Raw genomic sequence first — 26,574 nt, 5'->3', positions numbered from 1 at the left:
AAGTTATTGTTGCAGGGAACAAGATGAGCAGAACTGGAAGGACAGGTAATTTTCACGTGGGAGATCCTCAGAAAGGCCATCTGTGTTAAATCTTTCTCAAGGACTTCAGGCTACGAACAGAGGGAAGACGGGAACTTGGAGAGATTTTGCTCCTGTAATTGCTTTTCTTTCTCAGGCTTGAGATCAAAATGCACTTAAGTAAAGGCCCAGCTCCAAGGAAACTGGCTTTAAAACTGGTGGAAGGTAAAGATGATGAGTGATTACAGAGTTTGTCTCTGCCATCACAATAAAGGATGAAACAGTGGAAACTAGGATGTACAGGCCCAAAGGAAGAAATGACAAAAACAACACAACCAATGGAAAAAGTCCAGCTGATCCTAAACTACTAAAACTACTAAACTAAATCACCTTTCTCTTTCTATCACCATCATGGTCTGCTCTGGTGGGCCAATCAGGACTGTTTTCTGCTTGTTTGGTTGTTTAGATGTGAATAGTGGTAACTTGAACTAGTCTTGTACAATGATAATCTCTGCTCCAAAGTGCCCATGTGTGACACTTTGTGATTGTTTGCATCAAATTCATAGAGTCTTCAAATATGTATGAACACTCCATAGATTTCTGTAGAGCTGTTAGCAGCGTCTGAGTCTGCCTAAACTTCAGGTTAATCCAAATACAGGTAGAGCTGTCATGGAAGCAGGACTCAGCACCCATCCATCACTCATAATCATGCATAAGTCTAAATATAATGAACTTTGTATTTCTGATGTAAAGGTGGATATGTTAACATGTAGGTCTATGTGGATTGACTCACTTTCAGAGCCAGCCCCCGGAGGCTGTGTGAGGAACTGCAGTTTTTGACTCCACGCTTCATTTCTCATACCTGCTGAGCCTTTCACAGTGGTCACACACTGCATTTAAGGTTCTTTATACGAGTCCTGTTCCAATGGGCACACCCATACATGCTTACATATACACAGCTCTTTCAATCATCTCTAGAATTCTATCACAAATCCTCCTCCAGTTTTAGCAAACACTCCCAACTATCAGCTCACTGAACTTTAAATTACTGAGAATCAACATTTTTTTTCTAGCCTGGCTCTTCCTCTATCCATTGCCAAGGGTTCAGAAGGAGGCGATGTGTCTAATGTTCCCCACGTCCCTATGATGAATGAATAAATAAATACAATTAAAACACAGTGCGCACACTGGGGGCAATTTTTCTTGCTAAGTGTTCCTCATTAAACTTGATTATGAAAAGGCCCCAGAACAGGAATTATCCTTTAACAAGGAAGGGTGTAGTTATTCCCTGTAAATGACGTCTAAGACACAGTTCACAGAGGTGATGTGTAGCGAGTCCCTCTGAAGCAGTGATTTATAAGTCCTCTTACAACCTCCGGCAGGATGCAAGCCTGGCAGACTCTGACATTTCTGCACACTTCATTTCTTTATTTAAATCAGAGGAAAACTTCATTTTGTTTGGGAGGAATTGTTCATCCACTGCAGTTTTTATATCAGAATAATAGACTGCTGCTCAATGATTTGTGGATGTTTGTGCTGTGTTACTATTTTAATGGAGCCAGTTTTGTGTGTGTGTGTGTTTCAGGTTTACTTTCTCAGCAGTGGGCACAGATTTTGAAAATAACAGACGATGATGGATATCCTGGAGAGATTATTCTGGAATGGAATCAGACAGGACACGACATGACCCTGTGTTACAGCATGAGTGGTATTCATAAATAAAAGTCTTCTAATCAGAGAGACAGACAAACTACAGAACCTGCATGAGGATCATATCGGCCTTCTTTGATGAGTAACTCCATACATCAGCAAATTATGGATATATATGCACAAAAGAGATTTATTATCAGGGTGGATAGACGGGTCAACAAAGCACATCAGTCCCACAGTTCCCAAACAAGCATCTTTCTGCTACCCAATCAGTATTTGGATAGAACTTGTGCTTTCTTTCCAGCCTGCCCATCACTACAACAATGACTCTTCTAAAACAGTAAGAACTCACTGTTCCAAACACAACCCCCATTCTGATCTGACAGCTGCTAGGCTGATTATTGTTCACAACAATAAATAAAGTTCGGCTCTCTTACAGGAATGTTCTGGTGTGTGTTAAATCATTTCTCAAGGTGTCTCGGTAGCTCACCTGGTCAAGTGTTTGTTACAGGAATCAAGGCCCTGGTGCGATGTTATTCCACCATGTTTCTTGCATCTGTCTCTTTCTTCTCTGACTATAAAAATACATTCAAAATTTTATCCTATTTTCTTTCCATTTGAGCCATCACTTTTTTCCATGATTAAAGGTAGGGTAGGAGATTTTAAAACTCAGTGAGAGTCAGTCAGATTTCCAAAGTAAACACACGCCCCTTTCTCTCGGAGCTCACCCTGAAGCCACGCCCCCAATCACATGGACGCACATCACCTGAAGACGAGCTGCGGTCTGTGACTTCGGCCATCATGCACGTACCTCTCTGGTGCACAGAGCAGGAAGAGAGTGACAACCAGCCAATACTCCTACAGGGTCCACCCGGAGGATTGGCTGATGTTTTTATGTTTTATAGCTTCAGATGATTCATATTCTTCGTTTTAATGAGAAACTGCCGAACTAATCGGTTGCTATCGGATTGTAAAGAGAAGTTACACTAATTTTAAAAAGTGCATCAGAATGAAATCTCCTACCCGACCTTTAATAGTGTCAGTTTAGACACTGACTGACCTGAGTGTCTAAACTGACCAAGGATTACTGACATCATGATCACACATACGAACACTTTCACAAGTTTTAAAGCAACCAAAACAAAGAGGTGCACTGCAGTATAATCACAGATCTGAGTGACATTGATTTAATTATAGGTCATATCACGTTCAACACTAAAGGTACTTCACTGAGCCTGGAATCCAACATTTCCTCATTTATTCTGTTCATTAATCATAAAGTTATGACACAGTCAAAGTTGCCTCTGCTTGTGTGATCTTCTCCTGAATGAAAACGCCCAGCCTCAGTCCTCCCTGCGTTAAACGCACCATTATCACAGCCCCTCCTCCATCCCTTCATAAAAAAGACACACCATCTATCAAAGCTGCACATCCTGGATTCAACAGGCTGCTCTCTGAGGACACATAAAGCGGCTGGAAGGGCCTGTTCAGATATGCATGGAAACAGTGAGAATCAGTTGTGTGGATGCACTTGATGGCCTGCCTCCATGAGTAAGTGGCAGGAGCGGAGCCTCAGAGGCTCATAAACCCTGATGGGTTTGTCTGGCCGCAATGAGCACTAGGTAATACAAAAGCAGAGAGAGAGAGTGTGTGTGTGTGTGTGTGTACATTTCATTTCACAGCCTCCAGTCACTGTTAATGGTCTAAAGAACCAGGAGGATATTTTGATCAAGCTGTTTAAGAGGCCAGGTTCTTTAGTGTACATGGTTGAGGCAGATAGATGTAATTATTACTCAGACAGATGCACACCTACACATAAAGAGGAGGGGTACATGTAGAATGTCAACATAATTCAAATAAAATAAGGATGAGAGTAGGTTAGAGAAATAATGGGAAGAGTGGAAACAAGCTGTCTGGCAAAGGAGGATGAGCCAGCACAGAGTAACTCAGTGTGACAGAGTTTGTGCTGCTCCGGCCACAGCTGGACATGAAGGAAAGCTGTCATTACCCAACCATGGAGGGGGGCAGGTACTGTATTATTACCCTGCAGGCATGGAGAGTGAAAAAAAGCAAGAGGTGGCATCATTCGGAGGGAAAGTGGGCTACATTAAACAAAGGCAATGGTGGCAGCCACACACAGCACGAGACGTTGATTCCATCTCCACTTCTTCACAGGGTGCTTCCACTTTATGCTTTTCAGTCCTTCTCAATTAACCGGTAGCTGTTGCTTAGCAATTCAGGAGGTTGAAACAAAAACTGTTACAACTTTAAACACACATACCACTGCAGACGTCTCCCATCTGCTTCATTGTTTTGTCACTTATGGTACAACCATAGAGACAGGAACACCAATTATTTCAATTGCCCTCAAATTTCACCACCATTGTGGAACAGGATGTAGTGATCTGTTGCCTGACAAGAACAGCCCATCAACATCACCATGAAAATGACAGGCCCATTGTGCACAAACCTGCTGATCACAAGTCACACTGTATTAGTTGATGGGGATGGGGCTCAGCACCATTGCAGCTGAAAACGTTCACCATCATGAGACTGTTTTAATGTAAACTGTGGTCTGGATGTAAACCGAACACCTAATACTACCCAGATGTTTTTAATTTCCAACCCTAACTGCAAATAAACCCTTCACCACCCATCCAACCTCCTAACATGTGCTTCAGTGGGCAGATCACGTTGCTTGAATAGATGAAAATGTGGCCAGATGTGCCACTCTGGCTGTTAAAAAATAACAATTACTGTAACAGGTGTGTTAATTTGCTGGAAAAGAAGCCAGAGGGACAAAACCAGAGCAGCTTGCCTTCTGCATCTAATGCTCAGAGGCCTCAGATAACTGTGCAGAATGAAAACCGGCTAGTCGTGACTCAGGCCCTGAGTGAGTAAATAACACACACTGTTCATCATCATATGCTACACTGCATTTTCACTAAATTTGCAACCCACACACACCACAGCGTCCAATTGTGGCATTTTAGGTAATCAGAAAGTCCCCAGCTGTCTCTGACCACTCCCTCCTTTCTTCCCACAATTTCCTTCTAATGAGCTTTTGAAGCCAGAGAGGACGGAGCTGATGGAGAAGCTGATTAAAGCCAAGCTGCTGCTGTTCAGGAGGAAAACACCATTTCATATTCACACACACACACACACAACATAAGATCTTACATGCACATACAGACCCACTGACGCAGACTGAATAATTCACTAAGATCAGACCTCGGGGCTTGGTAGTCTACCAGTGTGTGTGTGCTTGGAATCTCCCCGAGTATTGCTGCGTAGGCGGATGAGGAGGGAAGCCCATGTGTTAGAAGCAGCTCTGTGCCTGCTCAGACTGACAGATAACAGAGAAAGCGAGATTAAGGAGAGATTCAAAGAATGAAGACATAAACAGGTGGAAGAGGAGGAACAGCAGGAGAGACGAAGGCAGAGAAAACAGAGAAAGAAGCAGCTCTGATTGCTCGGTACAGATGAAGATAATTCGGCGGCAGCAGGCAGAGGGGAGGTTTTTTTTTTTTGGTTTCTGCCCATTTCTAACTGTGCAATTACCATGGAAACTGGAGCTGTAACACATGATAAACACAGAGAGCCAGCACTCACAATACATCAGACCATCTGAAGGGAAGGACCCTGAAGTGTGCCTGGTTGCTTTGCTACACTCTTTGTTAGCACCCAGTGAACTGATGGAACACTGAAGACCAAAAATGGTTCCAAGTGTTTCTTTGTTTACAGTTTGTGTCTCTAACATAGATATGGAGGCTAAAGTGCAGTCAATGTGTCTGAGCCAAATGAAGAGTACAATCATGCTATTATCCCTGCACCAGAGCACTATAGAGGAAAACATAGTAAAATGCCAATATCAGCTTTGAGAGTGTGGATTCTCCTGATGTCCTATATGTATACAGACAGCTCATTTCAGTGCTAATGTTCCTTAAAATGAGTGATGCTAAAGTTGAATGACTGGTCATGACTACAGAGAAATGATGACTGGTCATAACACAGTCCATCGAGTCATTCAGGCTGAATTCTAAGGGGGTGTTTCCACCTCAGCGGCTTCTACACATAAAAAAGGAACAGCACTGAGTCACACCGTCATAGGAGTTCTAATTGCATGTCAAAACATATCTGCCATGAGGGACCAGCATGTCTTTCATACCGGGACATTCTTACATCACATCGAGTTTCCTACTTCTAGAAGATTCCAGGAAGGATGTGTCTTCGCTATAATCCCGGTGTGAGCTCACAGGTGGGCCGCACTCCTGTCTGAGTCAGCAACCAGCTGATAGGTTACTCTACCCTCTCACAATGCCAGAAAATAATTACATCCTGTGGCTTCCTCTGCGTTTCAAACCGAACATGCTGCCACAGCACAATGTGTTACTCCAAGCTTTACTTGTATTTTCGCCCCATTAGAGATGCTGGCCGGACACCCTGCTGCAAAAGTGCTGATGTCATCAGCGTGGGACAGCAGGATGGGGGGGGGGCTGTCAAGTTTTGACAGTATTTGCTTTCTGTCCACTTTTGGGTTGGATCTAAACAATGTGTGTAAATAATGAATGTCCACTGAAAGAAACACCTGCGGGCACGTTGTGTTTTTTTGTGTGTGTCGTGGGAGATTCTGCAGATTCTCTAGAGAAGCAGAGCTTCAGCAGAGCTAAGACTCCACGGCACAGTCCACCAAACAACAACTGCTCATCCAGCGCACAATGCTGCTGGTTCCTCCAATGCTGAACATTCTCACACAACAGCTGTTTCATGTTGCACCTATGTAGCCACATTAGCTTTTACACTAATGCACTGATCACACAAACCAGTTATGTTTCATTGGCATCCTTTGCTGTGATCTGGTGCAAGGGCTTAAGAAATGCAGAAAACAAACTGCCATGCACTCATAAATGTCTAATGTATCATTTTTTTAACCACCTACAGTCTCCTCCTCCCCTAACCTTTGACCTGTGACACAAACACTGGCCTCAGTGCACCATTCTGAGGGACTTTCCAACTCCTAAATAAGGTGTATTGTGCACAGGAGCATGCAGAGCTGGATCATCAAGCCATCCTGTAAGTACGACTGCAGCATGGATTTCTGCTCCGGAGGCGAAGTTAGCATCACAAAGAGACATAATGTCCACATTAATGGGAAGAATACTGGGATAAACTGACTGAAATCATCCTTTTACCTACAGTTTCCTACAGTTTCTGGGTGTTTTTCACTCCTGTAACATGTTGACTCAGCCTTGGCTCATTGTATACTACAGTAATGTCTTAGTGCAGTATAACACAGTACATATAAATCCTATGTGATTATTGATTGTAGAAGCATCTACAGATCAGGTTTTCACTGTTCTCTGCACCAAAATTTTACAAATTTGCTATTATTTTTGTGATGGGAGTCCTTGTTTTTACAGAATGTTCGATGGTTTTAAGTGTAAAGTTGGTATTTTCTCTCAGACATGGTGCATAGAATTGTAGCTGAAGGTCACTCGACTCCTTCCTCCTCAGCTTGGGGGGGCTCAGTCATGCAACGTGGCACTTTTCAAGAGAGTACACACTGGTCCAGTCCCCCAACAGTCGTTAGGAGTGATAATCCTGTAATCACCACAATCCTTAATGGGCTGTTTCGCTCTGAAGTGTCTGAGTGTGTACAGCGTCTCCCCCTGCCTTAACGAGGTTATGCAGATTTATGCAAATGAGGTCTAATCCCTGAGACGCTGGGGACTCCGGGGCCTTTAAGTCGGTTAGCTGGCCTTTTCTGTGCCACTGCTCTGGAGGTGGCACAGGAGTCACAGAGAGTGAGAGAGAAGGAGTCCAAAGCAGGCAAGAGACAAAGCAGAGAGGTGTGATGGAGTCTAAGGGCAGAGTGACTTGATGAATGGGAGGACGAGAGCGAACGGGCAGCTGCCAGCAGATAACACAGTGACAAATAGAGGCCCAGGCAAAGGGCTGGGGGGCGGGGCTTTATGGTTTGTGCAGGCTTATATCTTAACACGTTGTTCTGAAACTTACCCTTATAATGCTGAGTGGATCCTGCAGCAGTCGATAAATATACCTGATGATATAGTGTTTACTTAATTTTTACTTAAGTAAAAATAATAAGTGCATACTTTATACTTTTACTCCATTACATTTTGCAGCTATTATCTGTACTTTCTACTCAAATTCTACAAATTTTTACAATGTCTGTAGTTACAAGTACATTTCTGAATACAGCTGTGTTCATACAGCTGTGCTGGACTGATGTGAGGTCAGACTCTGCATGGAGCTGGTGTCACGCTGCAGCTGTGTTTCTATAATGAGCCTCAGTCATGATGCCGGTGCTCTGGCTCAGTGAGCTAACTAGTTAGCTGCTGTCTGCTAACACAGGTCCATCCATGAATGTGTGATGAACATGAATCATCACATGAATCTACAGCAGGAACACTGACACAGTAAACATGCTGAATGCCTGTTTGTTATCAGCAGCCTCTCTGTTCACTTGATGCCCACAGCCTGCCTCATGACACACAGACCTGTCCACAGCTGCTTCTGGACTCAACATGGACATTAACTACACATGCTCCATTTTCATTTTAAGATGATTTCTTTGATTATTTTAATCTGTTCAGATCCTTTGCAATGGGAATCAATCATATATATTCACTGTGTGAGTACTTTTACTTTGAATACTTTAAGTACATTTAAAAGTACCAAAGACTTTTACTTAAGTAGGATTGTTGATGTAGCACTTCTACTTTTACTTGAGTATATATTTTGCTGGTTACTTGAACTTTTACTTAAGTACCAAGCTTCAGTACTTCCTCCACCACTGTGTATGTCTCATGATGTATGCAAAGTGTCTAACTGCAGTTCCTCGGGTGGCCACTTGTGGCAGACCGGAGTCAATACCGTGCTGCAAAGTTTATTTTAAAAAGGAGGTCTCCATTTTAAAATAAACTTTGCAGCAGAAATAAAACATATTTACTGTTAAAAAATGTGTTTGGTCTCTATAGATAATACATAAATTAAGGGTACAAATTCAGACCGCTTCCTGCCCCGGGGGGCTGGGTCCCATACTTCCAGTGAAAGGAATTCTTTCACTCTTGCTTTTGAAAAACTTGCTACCGACTTTGAGGGAACAGTTTGTGGACGACCCCTTCCTGTTCCGACATGACTGCAGCACCAGTGCACAAAGCAAGGTCCATTAAGACATGGATGAGCGAGTTCTGTGTGAACTTGACTGGCCTGCACAGAGTCCTGGCCTCAACCCGAAAGGACACCTTTGGAATGGATTAGAGTGAAGACTGCGAGCCGGCCCTTCTCATCCATCGGTGTCTGACCAAGCTCATCAGATTTAATGAAACGTAAGAGACTTGAGCTTTGACTGAAATGTTCCTACTGCTCATCCAAATTCAAGCCTGCTCTGGCTGTGATTTCATTTAAACTAATTACAGCCCTGTAATCCCAAAGATGAGTTCAACATCTGACAGACAAATATGCTTAGACGCCTAAACTATCATTAAGACCAGTAGGTGACACAACCATCACCCACAGTAACAGATTGAATCCGTCTATTGTGAAAACAGTTGTCTTCTTCTTTGCTTTTCTTCCAGGAAAGAAGCTGCTTTTTCTCCACTTTCACATCAAGGTGAGGAATAAACATCCTGATTGCCTCTGAGTCCCCGAGCTACACCTGACAAGGTGCTGTTGATGCATTCAAGCTCGTCTTGTCTTTTCATCTTGGCAGGGTAAAAAAAAAGCCCTCAGCAGAGCTGCTGTGTTTGAAGCTTTAGTCTTTAGGGCACACTTTTTTTATAAAGCACAGCCAATTAAAAGCTGGTGATGTGGAGGGAGACATAACTCTAAGAAGAAGTGTGTCATGATCTGAGAGAACAGATTGGAAGCTCATCTTTCTCTCGATCGCTGTGCAGCCACTAACGCTCACCTCTGCCTGTGAAACATTTCTCACACAGTGGCCGGCAGCTTTATTGATCACACAGCTGATGAAAACATGATGAAATTATTGAGAGTTATTAAAGGTGAGAAACTAAAACTAAATAACATGGCAACATTTGGACTCCAGGTACATTTCATTATGAAAAACAATGAACTCCATTTATCTGCCCTACTCGACATCTGTTATGTTACTGCACAACCCTCATATGTAGCTGTTAACAGTGTGCCGTACTACAACAGTATAAAAATGGCTGTTTAAATTAATTCCTTCATCAACATGACCAGACTACTATGAGGATCACCGTCGTCTGATGAACACACTCACAAAAAGTGTCCTTCCCAGCACTGAAAGGTGGAACTGCTGCGTGTGCTCACTCATATTTATGGCTTCAATAATTCCTACTGGGCTGGAGGGCTGGCACGTACCTCTCCGGTGCACAGAGCAGGAAGAGAGTGACAACCAGCCAATACTCCTACACGGTCCACCCGGAGGATTGGCTGATGTTTTTGCAAAACTGCTGAACGGATTGTAAAGAGAAGTTACACTAATTTAACAAAAAGTGCATCAGAATGAAATCTGCTACCTTTCACACAGCAACCTTCTACCTCAGCTACAAATACTTAGAAGTTTGTGTGTTGTTCAAAACCAAGCGGGACCTTTTGACCTTTTGGTGCTCAGAAATGAAAGTTGAAAAAAAATTGCTGTTCACACAGCAGCCACTAGGGGCTGTCTCAAAAAGTGAGTCAATCCCCACAGACTTACTGTTCACAGCATATACTCACTAATACTCAATTAAATTATATCTGGACTTAAAATTACACGTAAAAAAAAAGGCTACATTTTGCCCATGTAGAGTTTAACATCCAGCGTCAAAGCTTCATCAGCTGCATCAGGAATGATTGGGCACTCTCCTTCATCACTTCCTCACTTAATGTGTGATCCTAACTTATATTTAAAAGCTGCTTGTTAAAGATGATTTTGCGCCTTCTGCAAAGTGAAGCTTCTGAACAACACACACCCTCTTCCCTCTCAGCAACCCCCAGCAGGTGCCATGTTGCCTTTTTGGATGTGTGCCCAGAGAGATCAGAAAGCAGTTAGGCATGGCAGCACATTGGGCATCTGCTGGGCAACAGAGGGATGGAGAGAGAGGAAGAGGAGGAGGAGGAGGAGGAGGAAGGAGAAAACAGGTTGTCAAAAGAGACAAAGAGCAGTAAGAAGGAAGGAGAGGTGGAGATGGAGGGCAGCGAGAGAGAAGAGTTTACAAGCTCAGAGAGTTTACAAGTACATGAGTACACTGTGTGTGTGTGTTCTTTTGTGCGACTGCTCAGTAGCATGTGTGGGTGTACGTGTAGAGAAGACAAGAGAGAGAGAGTGTGAGCGAGAGACGAGTTCACACCAGCAAAGTGCAATATCGAGGCACTGACTCACTCCTGACTCCAGCAGCAGTGTAGCAGTATTTACACCCTCCCAATGAAACAGATGGAGCAGAGAAACCAAGCTCAGACCCTCAGATTGTATTCAATCTGTGACCATAGAGAGGTTTTTGTTAATATTACACTAAAATATTGCAGGACTTTCATGAGGCAGCAACCAATAGCTGCCTTTGTTCTGCATCACTACCTCAGTGGGAGGGAAAAATAAATAAACATATCACACTAACCAAACCAAACCACAACCAAAGCCTGCAGATGGATCCCTCAAATGTGTCGTCACAGGCTAATCCATGTATGAACGACATATGTTAGTGTGCAGCATTTGCATGTACTGTCCTGCCACACTGGGAACATCAAGGCCCTGTACTTTATGCAACTCATCAAAGCAGGAAGACGCTCCAAACACTCCAACGACCTGCTGTCGCTGAGGAAACAGGCTCCAGGGTCTGTTCGGCCGACACCAGCTGCACAGGCAAATTACCAAAGGCTCTGCTTTGTTAGACTGAAGTACTGATGTATTGTGATCAGCAATGCTCCATGGATCTCTGCAGCCAAAATCTTGAGCCCCACTCAGTTGCACTTCCTGATTGATTATAATTCTGAAGCAAATCGGTTCCGTTCCTGGAGAAAATGGAAATAATTTGATTACTGTAAATTTACAAATTTCAGGCAACAATGAGCCGGAGAGTTAAAAATAAACTTAAGCAGTCACTGGCTACTACAAAGCTGTCTTAGTGTTGGATGCTTGGTGAAAAATGACACGCCGTGGTCTGTTATTTGTGAAGAACAGACTGTTGCCATGTATAACAGACCGTTGCCATGGACACGGTCAAGATCACTGTGGAGGCCTACGTCCCATGTAAGTGCAACAACATTAATACTGAATAAATATTTTAAGTAAATAGACTAAATGTAAATATATTGAAATGATGAACATAGCAACAGCTTGTTGTCCATAGCGACGGCCTGTTCTTCATATATAACAGACCTCAGAATGCCACAACTGACCAATCAGATGACAAACATGCATAAATATTGTGATAAATATATTGATTTAAAATACTAAGTGAGGATCAGAATGGTGTCCACAGCAACAGCATGTTACACATAGCAACAGTCTATTCCTTTGAAATAACAGACCTCAGAATGTCACGATAAAAACTTTAATTTAAAATATTTACTAATGTCCTCCCTAAGAATCCGTATTGTGTCCACAGCAACAGCATGTTACACATAGCAACAGTCTATTCCTTTGAAATAACAGCCCTCAGAATGTCACGATAAAAACTTCTGTTTTTATCTTAAATTTTGATTTAAAATATTTACTAATGTCCTCCCTAAGAATCAGTATTGTGTCCATAGCAACAGCCTGCTATACATAGCAACAGTCACTACGCTACTGCCAACAAAGCTAGCACTAATTTGTGTGTCTGCGTGTGGTTTAATTTCACTTAAGACAAAAATCAAACAGGGTCACCATCCAAGTAATTACCTCAAACAGCTCTGCAGCCATCTTGAGTTTATTATCTTAGGTTAATGAATGTGTTAATGAATATGTCTAACTGCAGGACAGTTTAACTCTAATTTACCTAAAAGGCTCTGTCCACGTATGATGATGATGTGTGTAATGAACAACACACCAGTATTACACCAGGCGGTGCAGACACATCAGCTGTTAGCATAATACACCTCCACACGTGTTACTCCCTCTCAGCCAGTGGCTTTAATACTACTCACAGAAGTCTCAATCCTTTATATTTAAAGGTCAAAAGGCAATTTGCAGCTTTTTTTATCCTTAAACCGATCACACTTAGTGGCGGCTAACACTTGTAGCAGCACAAAGGAGTGTGAAATTACCTGGAGCTGGTTAGGAAACAGTGCACCTCTACCTTTTCCTGCTGTGTGTGTGGGTGGGTGTGCGGGTGGAGGAGTCAGGAGAGCTGTGGGGGGGGGGGGGGGGGGGGGGGGGTAGTTGCTATAGTGATGAAGTGTTTGTACTTCAGCTGCAGAATGGCAACATCCTCCCAGGAGGACTGTGGCTTTAAGGTTCATAATTGGGCAAAAATCTTCTCTCAGACAACAACACGACCCCAAGAAAAGGTTGCCGTGACCTCCAGCTGAGGTCAGTGTAGAGGAGCAGTCTAATCTGTGCAGAGTAACATGGGGGGATCATAGTACAGTAAACAGAGAGGGATACAGGCACAGGGGATCAGTGTACAGTAAGCAGAGAAGGCCTTCAAAATATCCGAGCTGGAAACTGTGAGGGCTGAATTTCACCTGTTTCTCTTCCTTTTGTCTAAGTTCCTCTTAAAGTGTTCAATCTAATTCCATGTATTGTTTTATCCAGGTTTTCAGAACAAACATGTTGTCCCTCCATTAATTATGCATTCTTCATCAAGGCCGCTTGCAAATGAGAACGTCCTGAAACAAACAGCACAGCCTTTGGCCACTCATTCCAGAGCGAGTCGCTCACAGGCAGAGCTGATAACTGACTGGATCTAAATCTGATGGTGAATCCGATTCTGGAGCCTGCACACAACACAGTGAAGACACATAGGATCATATTCTGAAGCATTATATAGTGATATGACATTATATTTCTCCAGTGGATACACCAATGATCTTTATGCAGAACTCTGACCTCTCCTCATGTTGAACATCTGCACCACCTGTGACCGTGCAACACTGACCAGGCTGCCTGTGACAGCCAGCTCACAGTATCTTGCTCTATATCTTCCCAGAGAGGATCACACACAGCTCCTACTCACACAAACCTACATCCACACATAACCCAAAAATATACATGTTTACTTATAAGGCCATGTTCTGTAACATACATTCTGCTCTTCTCAGTTCAGAGGCAGTTCTATAATGTCTCTGTGTGGCTGTTTGTCACCAGCACTGCAATAAGTTTGACAAATAGAAAAAACTAAGAAAGCTAAGAAATAAAGCAACATGAAAAAACTGCAGTTCCTCTAATGACCACTAGAGGCCGATTCCAAAGGTCAAACTCCAGCAAAAAGATGCTGAAGTTTGCAGTGATCCTCCAACCTACCAAAGAAGCAGAAGCACAATACAAAGTTCAAGCTCTGCAGACGTACGGGCGCTGGCTACTGTGAGTGACAGGTGGGAGTCGTCATCAGCTGCCAGCATACGTTCAACAAAGCCTGAAGACGACATTCACAGAGGACCCGGCCATTTTTAAAAACTTTAACACACAAAACTGAAGCTGTGTAAATTTTTAAAAAAGTGACGTGAACCGTGAGACAAAAAAAAAAGCAGCAATATTTTCAGATTTTAAACAATATTTTCCCGAAGACTGGGCTGCTCAGTGTTCCCCTTTGGTAAGACTGAAAATGACCTCTCAGTTGATCATAATTCATAAATTGAAACAACACTTTGCTCCATAAACCTGTTTTTCAAACTCTTTTTTTATGATTCAGTGCGCACTAATTGAAATTTGACATCAAATTTAACGCCCTGTCAAAATAAGAGTCTGTGAATAATCACTTATTTGTGAGTTTGTCTCAAGTTACACACACACACAGGAAATGAGGAAACGACCTACTCTTGCTAAAGTGAAGCTCACCCAGCTTTTGTTACAGAACCAGCAGTGGATCAGGTGAGTAACCGTGGAAACACACAGCAGACTATGACAGGCTGGTGTCATAAACACTAGTTTTCCCCCCAGCAGAACTGACTTCATTGTCGTTGTGTTGCAGTGCGATACAAACGTACACACTAAGCCATATCAGGAGCTTTAGTGAGTTGCAGCTGGTGTCCTGTAAGCCTTCTCCTCCACCTGTTCATTGCCATTAGACACCATCACATCATCTGCATGCATGGATAGCCTGCAGCAGACAGTAGACTCTAAAGACTACAGGAAAGTGTTCAGGATCAGTGGAGTGAAGTTATCCTGCCTCTCCGTTCAACGCTCCCCTCTGTCTGTCACAGAGGCGTCTCAGTGAGCAGAACATGTTGCAGAGTTATCCACGCTCATCAGGATGGAAAAAGAGGCGCTGCGGATTACCCCACCTGGATTATTCAGCCACATCTGTGAGGGAACAGAGTGTTGTGTGTTTTTTTTTTACTTTGGAACAGATAGATTTTCCTTCATCTCACACTGACAGCTTCTTCTGAATCCCTTTGACTGACACACAGCCTCCATCACCACAGCATTTCTCCTCCATCAGCCTTTTGGTTACCAGAGGGGGGGGGCACGTTTGAAGTCCGGTCACACGCTCAAAGATGGAAACAACATGAATGATTTGCATCAAAGACGATGCAGCAGCAGAGCTGTGGGCAGGATGAAGCCTGTGTGTTCTGGATTATAGACAGCGTCAGGTTTCATGCAAAATGTATCAGATTGGATATATAGTTTGTTTTGGAGGCTCATAACCTGCTGGACATTAATGGAAATGATGCAAATTTAAAAGGCAAACAAATAAAATATGGTGGAAGAGTTGTTAAATATGATCCTAAAGTCATCGAGGAGTCAGTCTGATGACAACAACCCAGCAAAGATGTGAATAAATCAACTTCATTTGTTTTTATGAAGAAGTTCAGAAAAAGAGCAGAAAAGTGAGATCCTTCAAAATAAAAGTCTTTCTATCATTTCTCCCAGAATTCCCTCTCCCTCTTCACTGCTGTGGCTGACTGTAGAAAAACTCAAAGCATTTTCAAACATCTTAGTAAAAAACAAAACAACAACAAGTATATAAAGTGAAGTCTTACTTTGACTGTCAAACTTCCGGATGATGGTGTCCAGGAAGGTGTTCTGCGGAGCCACATGGCCCCTCCGGACCGGCATCTTCTCAGCAGTGGACCCCGGACTTTAAAAGACTTTTGCAGGACTTCAGTATCGCACCGAGGCTGCGTGTCCAAGACCCGCAAGCCAGGCGCTCACCGCGCTCCCCGCATGGACGCACAGCCCTGCCCGGCGCAGCGGCGCTAATCCTCGGGCCAAAGTTTTCCCAAGTTGGTCAAAGAACGCGTCCTCTTCTTCTTCTTCTTCCTCTTCTCTTCCTCGGTCTTCTTCGTGATGTCCAGGAGAAAGTGAGGAGAGTTCTGGAAAGGAGGCGCACTGTAGTACGCACGGCGGGTCCGAGCCTTCCACAGCCTCCAGGCTCCAGGTTAGGAAGCTCGGTCGCGTCAGGTGATATTTCCCGCAGGTCTCACACTCGGTGGAGCTCAGCAGACCTCTCATCCTGCACTGCAGCCCGCTCCCGAGACGCGGACTGTGCGAGCTTCCCGAGGAGCGCCGTTGGAGCCATAGTTGGGCTGCGCGTCTCTCTCTCTATTTATTTGTCATCCTCATCCTCCGTCTGAAGCCGTTTGACTGGTAGAAAAAAGACACAATGATGATTAAAGGAGCGCAGACCGCAGCTACAGGAGTGTTTCAGGAGGTGTTCTCTGCACCTCTCCTCCTCCTCCTCCTCCTCTTCCTCGCTGTGCGCTCTGTCGAATGACTTCAGCTCCGCTGGCGTCTAGCTGCGCCTCTTTTTAACCCTTTGCGCATCAGGAGCTGACACTTTTTAATGACGTGCAGAGAAGCAGATTCGCTTTCATGTAAATTCTCCAAAAGAAAATTTGAAAGTTTATCAAATTAACCCCATAAAAACATGTATATGAAACACAGCTGATCACGGGTGGAGCAGCGATGTGTGGCATGGTGTGAACAGGTGTTCCACTTCCTGGTTTCAATTAACACACACACACACACACACACACACACACACACACACACACACACACACACACACCTCCAGCTCGTTGCCGCTCCGCCATGTGCACAAACAAAACACTCTTAATCACCTGCGTCCAAGTGAAGCGTCTGGTTTTGTTCCGCAGAAGGAGTCCGGATGGTTCAGTCCATTCTCTGCGCATTAAGCGCACAAAATGCCGCCCGTGATCTTCTTTATTGTGCTTCAGGGTTGGATGGGGATTCACCACTCAGCCTGCTCTGCTACGTCACAGCCGGGGTTCCCTCCTTTCGTCATGCCGGGGGTGATGCGTTCAGGAAGCGTAGGGAATTAAAGCGAAAAGGCTGAAACGCGCATAGATGATGGAGCAGCGATGCTGTGGATGATTTCTAATTATTGAAGGACTGTGATGTGTACGCTGCACGTCACAATTAAGCCTCAGGGTTAAATATTAAATATTCAATATTTATTTAAACTACCAGGAGAAAATATAAAGAAATTAAAAACATTCTGGAAAAAACCCTTAATTAAATTACATGAATCCAGTTTCTGTTGCACATCTACACCTACATTATTATATTTATTTAAATATATCGTGTGCTCAATAAGCAGAAACAATGAAGTCTTCTCTCCTGATTTCTATTCTGCCGAGTTCTCTGGCTGCACTTGAACGCCTCACAGCAGACAAAGCTTTCTTCAACACCCTCACTCTTTCTCCAAAATCCATACCAAGCAGATTTTCAGCTGTAACGTGCTTTGACTGGTTTAAATTTCCGGGCCTGAAACAACACTGCTGCTGCTGCTCTGGGAACACATTCATCAAAATGACCTGCATCCATTTTTTTCCCTTCTTCACTCAGCGATCAGCGTTTTAATGATTGGTCAGACGTGATAAATTGCAGGCTTGCAGTTGGACGAGAGACTGAAGAACTAACTATTCATCAACGTGTGACATTTTGGTATGAATTAAAAATGCGTCAGTTTCTGCTCCTATTACTTGCAGCAGTGTTCACTACAGCAGCTGAGGAGCCAGAGGAGGCTTCTCCTCTCAACTCCCTTATTTAGTCAGGAACAGAGAGAGAGGGGAAGGTGGGGAGGACAGAGGAGACGAAGAAGGGGAGGAAAAGAGGGAAAGAGGAAAGGAAAAAGGCTGCTTCTCGTCACGTCACATCCCAACCTGTCACACTCGTTCTGTATTTAGTAGGATACACACAAAAATGTAAGTGAAGGATCAGTAAACGCACTTTACTTCCAAAATAATGAAGACGTGTCTGAATAAAGGAAGAGAAAAAGGCTCCAGGCGTCACTCTGACACATCCATTAAAAGCTACATCATGCTGCAGCGAATAAACATTTCAGCAGCAAATTAAACTCGCTCATTACAAACATCAATTTCCCATCAAAGGCTGCGTTTTTTCCATTTATCTTATTAAGCTACAGAACAGCAGAGCTGCCTTTAAATGTGACACCAGTTCTGAAACGTTTTTTTTTTTTTTGCCAACACCTTTATCCTTAGAAAGGGACAAAGATAATGAAAACATCCATATTATTAAATGATAAGTGAAACTGCAGAGCTTAAACATGAAGTTATATCTAAAGGATGGGAGCTCGTGTTGAGGCAAAGCCACATAACAGATCAAGGCCATGGTGACTGACAGCTGCAGCACGACCGGATGATGCAAACCTGTGCAACTCCTGCTGAAGGAAGCGGTTACATCTGTCATGCTTCTGAAAATAAGAGTTTTTTTAAAGGTAGGTAGGAGATTTCATTCTGATGCACTTTTTGTTAAATAGTGTAACTTCTCTTTACAATCCGATAGCAACCGATTAGCTTTCTCATTAAAATGAAGAATATGAATCATCTGAAGCTATAAAACACTTCTTTAAGTTTTAATGATTGTTTTTTGTCAATTATTATTTAAAAATTGGGTTTAAATTCTTTGGGAAATAATGCATCCTGTTTTTATTTACATCACATTACAGAAGCTTTGTCCAGCTTCATTTACACTTTCATGTGTACTTTGTATTTTTAAATCAGACTACACCGACACAGACCTTAACTTCACAGGTGGACAGTATGTTTATTGATATGTGTCCATTATAAGCAAAGCTGCATACAAAGAGTCATCTCTCTGTGTTTACTGAACAGTCCACTGGAATGTCACTATAATTTTGTTAAAACATACACATGATGACAGTTTAATGCACAAAGTCTTATATTATATAGTAGGTCCTTTAAACTATAAATAAACAGAGTAAAAGTCTGTACAGGCCGAAGAATAAACAAAGTGTAAGAACAAGAACTCTACAATGAGCAGTAGCATTCAGTCATATGATGACTAAGGACTACAAGGACCTGATCCAGGACTCCTGCACACATCCATCCAAAAACTGTACAACTAACCACACACAGACACACGCTCAACATACTTGCTCAGCGTCTGGACAGGTCGCCTCCTGTGAAGATAGGAAACAATAAACTTACTTCACTGTTATTCACTGAACATTCGTCAGATACAAAGCGGCTTCCTCTGCAGGATCAGAGATCGAGTGTCTCTAAAGTATTTTAGCCTCATTCAGAAATGTGAGACAGCAGCATGGCTCCACATTTTCCGGGATATCTCAGTTTCCTTATTGGAACTGTGTTTGGAACATACTGGAACATGACAACTGCAGATGTATGAAAATAAAATGTATCAATAACATGTAAGAAAATCTTAACAGCTGCCTGTAAACACATGTAATGTTATCATGACTGATAAGTTTGTGGCCTAATTTAAAAGGTATGCACCTCTTGTTGCATGTGCAGATCAACAGCAGTCATTCGCCAGTGTACCAAGTCTACCCCTCGCCATGTTTGGATGTCTTTACTCTGCCTACACAGCATGCTTTGTTTTTCTGACTGGTTGTATGTCTGTCTTAGGGGGGAGTTTATTCTGTGTCTGTTGGTCCTGTCCAATGGAAATCCAACAAACATCCACAAGAGAGCCCTGAGGACGACCCCAGGAGACCTCTGATGACATCCATGGCATGCTAGTGACAAACGGATGGATGGAAGAGCCCCTCACTGTTACATGTTGAGCTGCAGAGTTAAACTCTTCCATCACCCACCCTGTTCACCTGATGGAGCACCCTTCTACTGTCTTCCAAATTAATTTCCCCCATGGGGATTAATAAAGTAATTCCTAATCTTAATCTTAATCTTAGTCCTTAGTCCAAAGAAGTGATCAGTATGCTCCACAAGCACTGCTGTCAAACTATTCAGAAAAATAAATGTGCTCGGTTTTTCTTCCACCTTAGGCCATGAACTTATCAATCACCCCTTGTAAGTCATTTTCAGGCTTGTGTCTGTAATAAGTAAGATCAGATACGATTGGAAAGTGTGCGTGTGTGTGGCCACATGGCATCAAAGATTGATCGCAGTTACAACCAAATCCGTCAGACGTGATGTCCGCCGGCGTGCGGCACTGGGAGGAGAATATGAGCTGGAGGGGGTGGGGGGATGTTCTGTGTCATATGCGGCTACATCCAATTAACTAACGCAATCAGCCATGTTGATGAATGGATTAGCACATAATTGCTTCAGAGGTGGGATCCTTGATTGAATTATTCATGGTGGGAAAAGGCGAGCGTATGTTCCACTAACTTACTGTGCGAGAATCTGCACAAAGTATGTGTCAGCGAGCATGTGTTTGTGCGTCAGATTGTTAGCGTTAATGGAAAGTGACTGAATGATTGTGTTAGGAGAGGAAGTATTTGGACTTTGACATATTTTTACATATATTTCACATGATGAACATTAGTGGAGCTACATGTGAAGAACAGAGAATCTTCCTGCTTGTAACACAGTCTGAAAAGAGCCAGGAGGAGTGTGTGTGTGTGTGTTCATGTGTCTGTGGGAACATTTTTACATACATTTGAATGCTGTTTTTTCACACTGACATGAGAGAGGGACATGCAAATCCATACAGCCCCATTACTCCTCACCTTGGCAGCTGGTGCACTCGCAGCTGTGTATGACGGGCAGGACGACGGGCTCGCTCTCCCCGCTCTCACACTGCAGGCTGAGGAAACGGACCGGGTTGTCAGGGTCCAGGCGGTAACTGCAGCACTCACACACTGACTGGAGGTACGGCTCCTGGATGGAGAACAGGGGAAGAGGAGGATGAGTAAAAGGAGCAGAGAAGAGGAAGTGAAATCAGAGCCAGGGGGATAAGGTGGAAGGAGAGGAATAGAAGACTGGAATATGAGGAGGACATGGTGAAATGAGAGCAGGGGGAGGATTATGAGGAATATCAGTAGAAGAGAGAAACACAAGAAAAAAGAGATGTTGGGTGAAAGAGGAGGAGCAGTTCAATAATGTGAAGACAGGACGGAGAGTTTAAAGGAGGTGAAAAGATACAGGAGGAGAGGGGAGGTGCTGGAATGAATCTGACATTAATCAAGAACTACACTACACGAAAAAATATCTTATTAAGATCAATCACACTGACACAGCTTTGCCTTTAGCTTCTTTTAGCTTCTTTTAGCAGCTGGATAATCATCATAAATCCAAAATTCGTTTTTTTGTTGCTTGATAGAAGATAGCTTCTTAGAAGTTTTGTGCATGTGGTCAATTAATCCAGACAGACTCAAAGAGGAAAGTACAGTGGACAGAAGCAAAGGATGATGGGTAATAGGAGAAGGAGGTGAGACATCCACAGAGTGTGAGTGATTCCTGTAAATCTTAGGATGAACTGCTGATTAATGACAAGGGAACTTCTGTTTTGCTGCCTAGTCACCAGTTACCATCCCTGGTTGCCACGGTAACAGGAGGTAATGACACATTTGGCCAAGCTGATGTTTATTTTTACTAATCTCCCAGCATGACTGACTCTGTTTTTACAGTGGAGATGTATGGATGCCAAAGATGAACAAAGTCACCATGGTGATGAGCACACAAGACAAGAAAAAAAAACTCACACAAGGGCCGAAAAAGAAAGACGATACGTTCTACATGTGACCCCTGCACAACACTCCTATCTGAAACGTCAATATTTAAGAGAGCTCAAACACTGAATTATACTTTTTGTCATCTATATTTATCCCTACATGATGAGAAAGAAAATCATGCCGCGCTCAGAGACAGTTGGCTGTATGCTGATGTGTTTCTTCATGAGGTTACAGCAGTGATTAAACACACTCAGCCAAGTGTTTAACTTCAGTTTGTTTTACAAACGCACACTAACAACAATGAAGCCAGGTCACGCCTTGGGACCAAAACAAAAGAGCAATTTGGCTACACAGATAAGATTATTGTCTTTGCACCGCTCTTTTTAATTTGTGGCTTTGTCAGGATTTAAAAGGACTTTTTCTTGGAACAAGTTGTATAAATTCAAAACTTTAGAGTGTTGTGGTTTCCAATTATGAGGAAATAAAATCAACTGTGCAGCTCTGATGGGCAGTTTGTCAACAATAACAAGTAGAAGTTTTTGCTATTAGCTGTACTCTACCTCCTCATTGATCATGTTGCCAATCATACTGAAGTCAATAATCCGTCAAGGTGTTCAGAGAGTAATATCTCCTGTGTGTGTCCGTCTGTGTACCTCAAGGATGACATCAGTCCTGGACAGGCATCGCCCCCTGCAGAAGCTGACCTCCACATTGTCAAGCCGACAGTCTCCCTTGGTGATGTTCCGGACCTGCACATAGCGACGACACTCTGCCGCAGGCTCGCCTGATGGAAGCACAGCGAGGATGAAAACATAAGGACAGAAGAGGCAAATATTTGTAAGAAAGAGGAAAGTGACAAAAGCAGGGGACAGAAAGTTTCTTTCAGAGAGCAGAGTGACATTGCTGTGCCCCTCACAGCATGTGACACCTCCTCCACTGGGAGAGAGATTAAAGCCCCAATGTAGGCTAAGTAATGTAATCTCTCACTAATTAGAGAGAGCAGCACTTTTCACATTCATCCTCCTATAAAATGAACTATGGAACATTCAATACCATTGAAGTGGTCTGGAAGACATGACATGCAGCACTACAGGGTGAATATGTAACATGACAGCCATGGGACTGGGATTAAGGCAACAATAAAAACAACCTCCACAGAACAACGCCTCTGACTCCTCATTCATTTTTTTTGTACCAACCTGGAAACTGCTTTCTACAGACTGGACAACAGCTGCCAGGTTCCTCCACCTTGACCTCCCCCTGGGGACAGAGCACATGACTATTGATCACTGTCTATGAAAACAGACAACACTTATGGTCAACTTATTAGATCACACAGATAAAATGAGAGGAGGTGAAAGAAGAGAAGATATGAACAGGTGAAGAGAGGAGGGTGGAGGGATAGAACCAAGACCAGCCAAACAGATGGAAAAAAGAACAGAAACAAGGAGCAAAAAGTGAGACATGAAGACCAAAAATAGTGCAAGAGAGAGACGGTGACGTAAGGACACACAGGACATTGACAGAGGGGGGCCGCAGAGGAAGAGAGATCCAGAACAGTCCAGGAAAAAAGCAGGGTGTCCTGTGATGTCCCTGTCTGAGAATAGCTGCTGTTAGCATGCACAGTCACACACAGTCTGACAGCAGGCTTCAGCAACCCACCATCCACAGTTCATCCTGGAAACTTCACCCATCCACCGTATACCATCACTTCAGCACGCACACACTCTATCTGTTCACCCTGAGGACTTCTCCTCCCACTCTGCACTGCAACAAGGCTGGCCGCCTTCCCTCAGGGATGGAGGAGCCCACTCACTTAAAGGGTGGGAGGTCATGAAGAGGATCATTATAAGTCTTTTAAGTCGTGTGTGTGTGTGTGTGTGTGTAATGGAAATGGTGTGAAATGTGAAGTAGTGGTTATTTCAAAGAAAAGGGCACTTGGCAATAAAGTAAAGGGGAGTCAAATTTATGTCGTCTACAGGCTGCGAGATGGAAATCAGAGCTCCATTTAAAAAATAAATGGTTTGAGAGGAAACATCCTGATAGCTTTCACCATTGTCACATAATACCTTTTTAAAGGAGCAGGAGAGGCTTGCTAAGAGTTTTCAATTTTAAAAAAGCAACGACACGCTGTACACTAAGCTGATTCATAAATAACACAGTTCTCTGCCTGTCAGGGGAGGGACCCCTGTGCATTTAAATGACCTTTTCATATCGGCCAGGATAAGGAGTGCTTTCACTAAGGCATAACGTGGTGGAGCCAGGGGAGCCGAGGGGTTACAGAATGCAAGCAGAAATAGTCAACTCTGAGTTCCACAAGAGACAGAGCTCGCTGCTGCAAAGAACTGCAAACACCACAGGTGGAACTCTGAGAAGACCGTCTTCTCTGAGGAGCCCGCTGTGCAATCAACTTCTTCTTCAAACTTCTGGATGTCAGCAGAATTTATTTTTAGCCCAGTCTTTATACAGCTCTGGCATTCAAAAGGTATAAATCTAGCTAGCAACAAGGTAGATGCTATGAAATGACACGTACCATTAGCATAAAACTTTTGTTCTGGCGCTCCACTGAGGCTGCCAAAAAAAAAAATATTTTTCTAATACATTTTTTCCTGTGGTTGTTTGGCTGCAACCCTAATTTGAGACACGTTAAACATTTTCTTCCATAAGCACACAGCCTGATGCCTGGCTTCACTGTGGTGATCCCAATGTTCCTCCAGCATCATCATAATGGATAAATAGCTGTAATAACAGTATTTGGAAAGCAGAAATAGAATAACAAATCACAATAAACGTGGTCTGATAACATTAAAAATAAATTCAAGTTAGAAATATCCATCTGTGAGTTTTCTGCCTACACACCAACACAATGAAGATAAATGGAAATTCATTTGTGGAAAAACTGAGGCCAAACCACCACAAGGCCTTACGCTGCAGACAATATAATGTGGTACAGACCTGCAGCCAAGTAAAAAGCAGCATGAGAAAATGAAACAACATGGCCTCAGTGTGAAGCAACAAACAATATATTTGTAACACTGTCACACCAGGACTGGACAGAATCTGTATATTAGTAGCTACCCACAGCTCCATCTTTCAGAAGGACTACAAATATAAATTCATATTTCATGCAGTTTCATCTTCTGCCTCTAGTTATAGAGAGTACATGCATAATTGACTGTCTCCTGCTAGACGACCAGGTGTTAACAGTTGTGTAAGACTGAAATTTTTTTATCTACACTAGTACATCTGATACGACGCATTTTTTAGTACATGTTTCAATAAACAACAAATATTTTGCAATAGTTTGAAACTCTGTGCTTAGCAAGTAAGAAAAGGGAGTCCATGTTTCACAGGAGGTGGAAGGGGATGGCAAAGGAAAGACTGCAGACTTGTGGGAGTGTGGGGAAGTCAGGTATTGATCTGCTTTAGCCAGTGACTTGTAGCGAGAACATCCCACACATTCTTTGGGGAGTTGAGCATTTTCTCCAAAGCTCAGAGTAATTGAGATGTTTGTGACCACCAGAGACGCTGTGTAAACTATTCCACCCTGAGGTAGGGTCGAATAAACTGATGTGTTTGTCTGGGAGATTAATCACGGCTCTGTGTGTGAGTCTTCATCTCTGCATACAAGTGTTTGTATGCAGTAGGTGCATTGTCCACTATGTGTCCTTATATTCTCTTATTACTGGAACCACACACAGGTGTTAGCCCTGTTTAGTGGTACCTATCCTGTTGTCTTAAAAAGAGTTCCTAAAAGAAAACGAGGGCTGGAATCCAGTAACATGTGCGTCACTACTGCAATTACCTTTGAAACAACCTGAACATGGACACCTTGCTCTAAAAGATTAGTTCTAATTACTACACTCCGGCTGGGTGACACCATCTTGTTCACACTATGCTCCCAGGCTTTAGACCCTCACTCTTAGGATGGACAGGGGTAGATTAGGTAATTTATGTCATTAAGAAATATGCAAATATGTGTGAAAACTAAGAGTTAAATTTACCCAGAAGGTGTGGGGGGTGTGACCAGGAAAAGTGGGATTCTGGCTCGGGCTGACGGATCTTATCCATAAACATTACATTCAACAGAGAAAAACAAATACGACAGATTCGTGTCTGTATCTCACCTCATCGCAGTACAGCGGGGGGCACCTCGTCTGGCATTGTTTCCTCCCGTTCACACAGCTGCATGACAGACAGCCCTCCTCCCACTCCGATCCAGCCTGGCTCACACACATAAAACACACTGTATTAACACATACAAATGCAGCAACTGAGATGGTGTCTGAGTAGCACACTGCTATGGCGCACTATGGGCACTGGCAATGAGTGCAGGTTTCATACACACAAACTGGTGAACACTCTACAGTTATGTGAATAATACATATTATAATATATGTGAGTCCATCATATCTGTGGTCACACTGGTGCATGCAGTATTCTTGTGCATGGCAGATATGGGAATTAATGGTAATGGCACTATGGTGTCTTCATATAGACATCAGAGTAGACAGAAAAAGACAAGATGGGAAGACAAAATGAGGTGATGATGATGATGAGAGACTAAACCAGAATCCTTTAACAGACGTATACAAGAACTAGTGAGAAGTAAAGATAAATAATAGAAAGGCAATGAAAGACCTGAAGAAGAAAGATCAACAGTAGAGGACCTGACCCCTTGTCCGTGCATGATTAATTCTTATAATCCTATAATATCCCCTTCATAAATAATTCCTGGCAGGCTTGCCCAGTTGCAGTACGAGTAGCGGCTTTCTACAGCGCTTCCTACATAATTGACGAAGCCAAGGGCTGGAGAGGCTCTGTGGTGTAATATGGCCCGCAGGGCTTGTCGCTCATCTTCTAATAGGCCTTTCTTTATGAGTAAATACCACAA

General features: G+C 43.2%; 2 protein-coding genes across 2 annotated transcripts in view; both read right to left on the bottom strand.

Moving 5' to 3' along the window:
* Window positions 1–16,190, bottom strand: part of kcnh2b (potassium voltage-gated channel, subfamily H (eag-related), member 2b) — a 152,936-nt gene extending 136,746 nt beyond the window's left edge. The window contains exon 1 of the mRNA XM_028432905.1: window positions 15,781–16,190. Coding sequence (XP_028288706.1) covers window positions 15,781–15,856 — 76 coding nt within the window. The 5' untranslated portion in view covers window positions 15,857–16,190. The remainder of the gene's footprint in view (window positions 1–15,780) is intronic.
* A 2,799-nt stretch (window positions 16,191–18,989) lies between these two features.
* The window catches only part of sspo (SCO-spondin), a 46,754-nt gene continuing 39,169 nt past the window's right edge, over window positions 18,990–26,574 (bottom strand). The window contains 5 exon segments of the mRNA XM_028433101.1: window positions 18,990–19,205; window positions 20,736–20,886; window positions 22,334–22,464; window positions 22,880–22,940; window positions 25,808–25,903. Coding sequence (XP_028288902.1) covers window positions 19,183–19,205; window positions 20,736–20,886; window positions 22,334–22,464; window positions 22,880–22,940; window positions 25,808–25,903 — 462 coding nt within the window. The 3' untranslated portion in view covers window positions 18,990–19,182.

This window comes from Parambassis ranga, chromosome 20, assembly GCF_900634625.1.
Source record: "Parambassis ranga chromosome 20, fParRan2.1, whole genome shotgun sequence".
NCBI classification, from domain to species: Eukaryota; Metazoa; Chordata; class Actinopteri; family Ambassidae; genus Parambassis; species Parambassis ranga.
The sequence above is the reverse complement of the archived record's forward strand: the minus strand, read 5'-3'. Positions and strand labels throughout refer to the sequence as shown.